General features: G+C 47.9%; 1 protein-coding gene across 1 annotated transcript; it reads right to left on the minus strand.

The window, feature by feature from the left end:
• Positions 1–249: 249 nt before the first annotated feature.
• Positions 250–1,758, minus strand: LOC308494888 (germ cell-less protein-like 1; the record flags this gene model as incomplete). Its single annotated transcript, XM_081042867.1, has 1 exon — positions 250–1,758. One exon carries the CDS (start codon positions 1,756–1,758, stop codon positions 250–252), a length of 1,509 nt encoding a protein of 502 aa, XP_080898993.1.
• Positions 1,759–3,847: the final 2,089 nt, after the last annotated feature.

Here is a 3,847-nt window from a genome sequence, read left to right on the forward strand (position 1 = left end):
CAGGCTGCCTCGTTAACAGCACGGATAAGTTCTGGAGATGTTTGGGGGCTTTAAAATGTGTCCTCTTCATAAGCGCCAGTAAACACTCTCAACTGTTATGAACTACAATTCAACAAAGCCTCTGACAGTTGGTCAGCAGAGATGGACAAGGCCAGTTGATCCCCCAGAGGGAGCTGGCATCTCGAGAAAGCTGGCCACCTCTGTGCCCAGAGAAGAGCTGCTCAGCTCTCTGAGCTTTTGCAACAGTCCTCACTGTGGGCAGTGCCCCTCTCTGCAGAGGTACAGGAAGTTACAGGACACATATATGGGGAAGGCCACATCTTGGTTCTCCAGGTTCACCACCACTAGGTCTTCTTCTCTTCTCAGGGCAAGGATCTGGTATTCTGTGTCCTTCCTGAAAACGGCGCTTCCAGCCCTGTCCAAGGAAGCCAAGCGCAGGCGGAATGCAATCTTTCTCTGCCAGAGTAGACTGACCCTGAAGCCGCAGCATCTGTTCAGCACGCTGCGCCGGAAAATGATGCGCCGGTTGTTGTAGGACACCACCAGGTCCCAGCCAAAGTTGAAGCCAGTCCACCGCCAGCTGCAAATCGCATCCCTGCGGAGCTGGGCCCCACAGCGCATGCTGTTCCCCTGGAGGTCAGACATGTTGACGTTAGTGGGCTCGAACTCCCTGATTTGCTCGGCGCGGAGGAGGGCAAGCCACTGCTCTTTATACACTGGTGTGAGCCATGCAGCAGGGATCACTGCATCCTGGTCGATGGTGCGTGCTGACGACAGGTCGCAGATTATGTAGGCCAGCCGCAGCTGCTGGAACACTGGCACAAAGGCTCTACCCTGCTGGGTCTCCAGGAAAGGGGTGCCCTCCGAGTCCCTCTTGGACCTGTCAAACCACGAGTTGGCGTCTGGCAATAAGGCGCTGCAGGGACCTCTCCATGTGGGCTGCAGTTGCAGGAACACCCACTTTTTCAGCTTGGTGTACACATCCATCTCCACCTGCATCACAAAGAGCTCTGAAGAGGCGATGAGCTCTTTCATGAGATCCAGGCTGATTTCCCGCAATAGCTGCTCGCTACGCTGGGTCATCAGGTTGTCCAGCAGCCACTGGAAGCACATGGTCTTGATGTTTTGGAGGCCGTAGCTCTCAGCAGAGTAGTAGTAGCCGCACACGGTCTGGGCGCTGACAGTCTCCTTCATGACTTCCCCACACTGCTGCATTAGCTTGTCCAACTGCAGCATGCTGGCTGTGGCCAGGATGGGGACAGCTCGGCTGGGTGGGATGCACACGGAGTCTTGGTACAGGGAGCCTAAAGCCTTGTGAAGTGCTTCACGATCAATGTTCTCGTCAGGCATCTGCAACTCTATAGTATTCATGGTTGCTTCCCTCCAAGCACCGCTGAACATGCTAGCGAAGTAACCTGACTGGCATAAGTAGACTCTGTGCAAGTTCCACGCCTCCCCTAGTGCGCGGATCTGCACATCACTGTCTTCCCCCCTTATGAAGAGTGCCTCATAAACGGACTCGGAACTGTCTTTGGCGCGCTTCCTGGGGGGCTTTTTTCCGTGAGGCCCTCCTGTGCCCGACTTCCGCTTGAGGCCTAACTGACTGGTAGTAGGTTCGGCCTCTTCACTTTCGTCCTCCGCCTCATCTACCGCTGCCATGGCTGCCTCCACCATCTCCTCCTCCTCCCCACTGGGACCTGGCTGCCCTGGGGCACGCCTCCCCCAGCCCCAGAGCATCCGGCTGCTTAGTGCTCCCATGGCCTTTATGTACCTCTAAGGCGCAAAAGACACGCTCCCTCACAAGGCGCAGCTTCCACTGGAACCAGCTCAGCCCAGAGTGCTTCTGGGTACAGCTGACGTCTGCTTTCACGTCACCCAGGGCGCGTGCTAAGCCCCACCCCATCCGGTCCCGCCCCACAGGAAAAACGGAAGCCCTCCCAGGAAGACCACTGTGCACCTTTCCCTCCTGCGATGATTGCCTCGGGGATCGCTTCACAGACTGATGATTTAGTGGAGGGCTTTTTGTGAAAATTCTTCCCTTTGTCTCGAAGAACAATTCACTTTTCTCCATCTGAAATCTTCAGTGATCATTTATGGAGAGAATTACGTCTTGACCCTAACTTTTTCCTCCAGGAACCCTATTTCCCATAATAACTTCTAAGGCTAACTCATCACTTGAGGCTGTGAAGCCATTTCCTGTGATAAAGGTTGTAACTTTTGCCACAGTTTTTGCTTTGCTCTTTATCTTTTGTTTTAAATAGAGTTCCCAGTTTTAAAACCGTTTTAATCTCTCTCTCTCTCTCTCTCTCTCTCTCTCTCTTTCTCTCTCTCTCTCTCTCTTTCTCTCAGTCTCTCTGTCATGTGTGTGCATGTGCATGTGCATGTATGAGACACACACACATACACACACACACACACACACAGAGAAAAAATCAGCTGCTTTTGGGGGCATGCCTCCGTTTTAAAGAGATACAGAAAGCTTTAGCTTAGGGAAGGAAGATCTGAAGTTCCCAGAATAACTTTTAGCCTTATTTATTTATTTATTTATTTATTTATTTATGTTGTTGTTATTATTGTTTTCTCTCCACCTGTTTTAACATCTTCAGCTCTCTGCCTGTGACACTTTCCCTGGTTCTTGTAAACAACTGCCCATTCTTCAATGTCTGAGATCTGGCTCAAGGCTGACTGTTTCTCAACGTCCAATGCAGAGAGACAGCTTTCCTTAACTGTAATCCCATTATGCCTTGATCAAACATTTACCCCACAGGGCTGCAGGACTCTGGATTACCAACACCAGGCACCAGGCCAAGCACGTAAGAAACTTACAATGAAAGAAAACACATGTGTTTTTTTTTCCTTTTCATTTTTGAGGAAGGAGGAATATTAAATACTGTACAGATAAATATTAAATACTGTACAGAAAATACTCAAAAAATGCTGGGTTGTAGAGAGAGTATGGACAGACCTCTTAATGCCAAGGAAAGTACAATATTAGGGGAAATACACACATTTTCTGAACTGGCAACATGATTTATTGAAAAGGTATAAGTCTAAGAAATGTTTTTTTTTAAATTAAATTTATTGGGGTGACAATTGTTAGTAAATTTACATAGACTTCAGGTGTACAATTCTGTATTACATCATCTATGAATCCCATTGTGTGTTCACCACCCAGAGTCAGTTCTCCTTCCATCACCATATATTTGATCCCCTTTACCCTCATCACCCACCCCCCACCCCCTTACCCTATGGTAACCACTAAATTATTGTCTGTGTCTATGAGTTTTTGTTTCTCATTTGTTTGTCTTGTTCTTTTTGGTTTATATACCACATATCAGTGAAATCATTGGGTTCTCTGCTTTTTCTGTCTGACTTATTTCACTTAGCATTATACTCGCAAGATCCATCCATGTTGTCACAAATGCTCCTATATCATCTTTCCTTAACGCCGAATACTATTCCATTGTGTATATGTACCACAACTTCTTTATCCATTCATCTGTCGAAGGACATTTTGGTGGTTTCCATGTCTTGGCCACCGTAAACAAAGCTGCAATGAACATTGGAGTACACGTGTCTCTATAGAGAAATGCTTTTATATTTTTGGGGTAGATACCCAGGAGAGCGATTGCTGGGTCGTATGGTAATTCTATTAGTAATTTCTTGAGGAACCTCCACACTGCCTTCCATAGCGGCTGCACCAGTCTGCATTCCCACCAACAGTGTATGAGAGTTCCTTTTTCTCCACAGTCTCTCCAACACTTGTTACTATTTGTTTTGTTGATGAAAGCCTTTCTGACTGGGGTGAGGTGATATCTCATTGTGGTTTTAAATTGCAATTTTCTGA

The sequence above is a fragment of the Rhinolophus hipposideros genome (assembly GCF_964194185.1).
Source record: "Rhinolophus hipposideros genome assembly, chromosome: X".
In the NCBI taxonomy this organism is placed as follows: Eukaryota; Metazoa; Chordata; class Mammalia; order Chiroptera; family Rhinolophidae; genus Rhinolophus; species Rhinolophus hipposideros.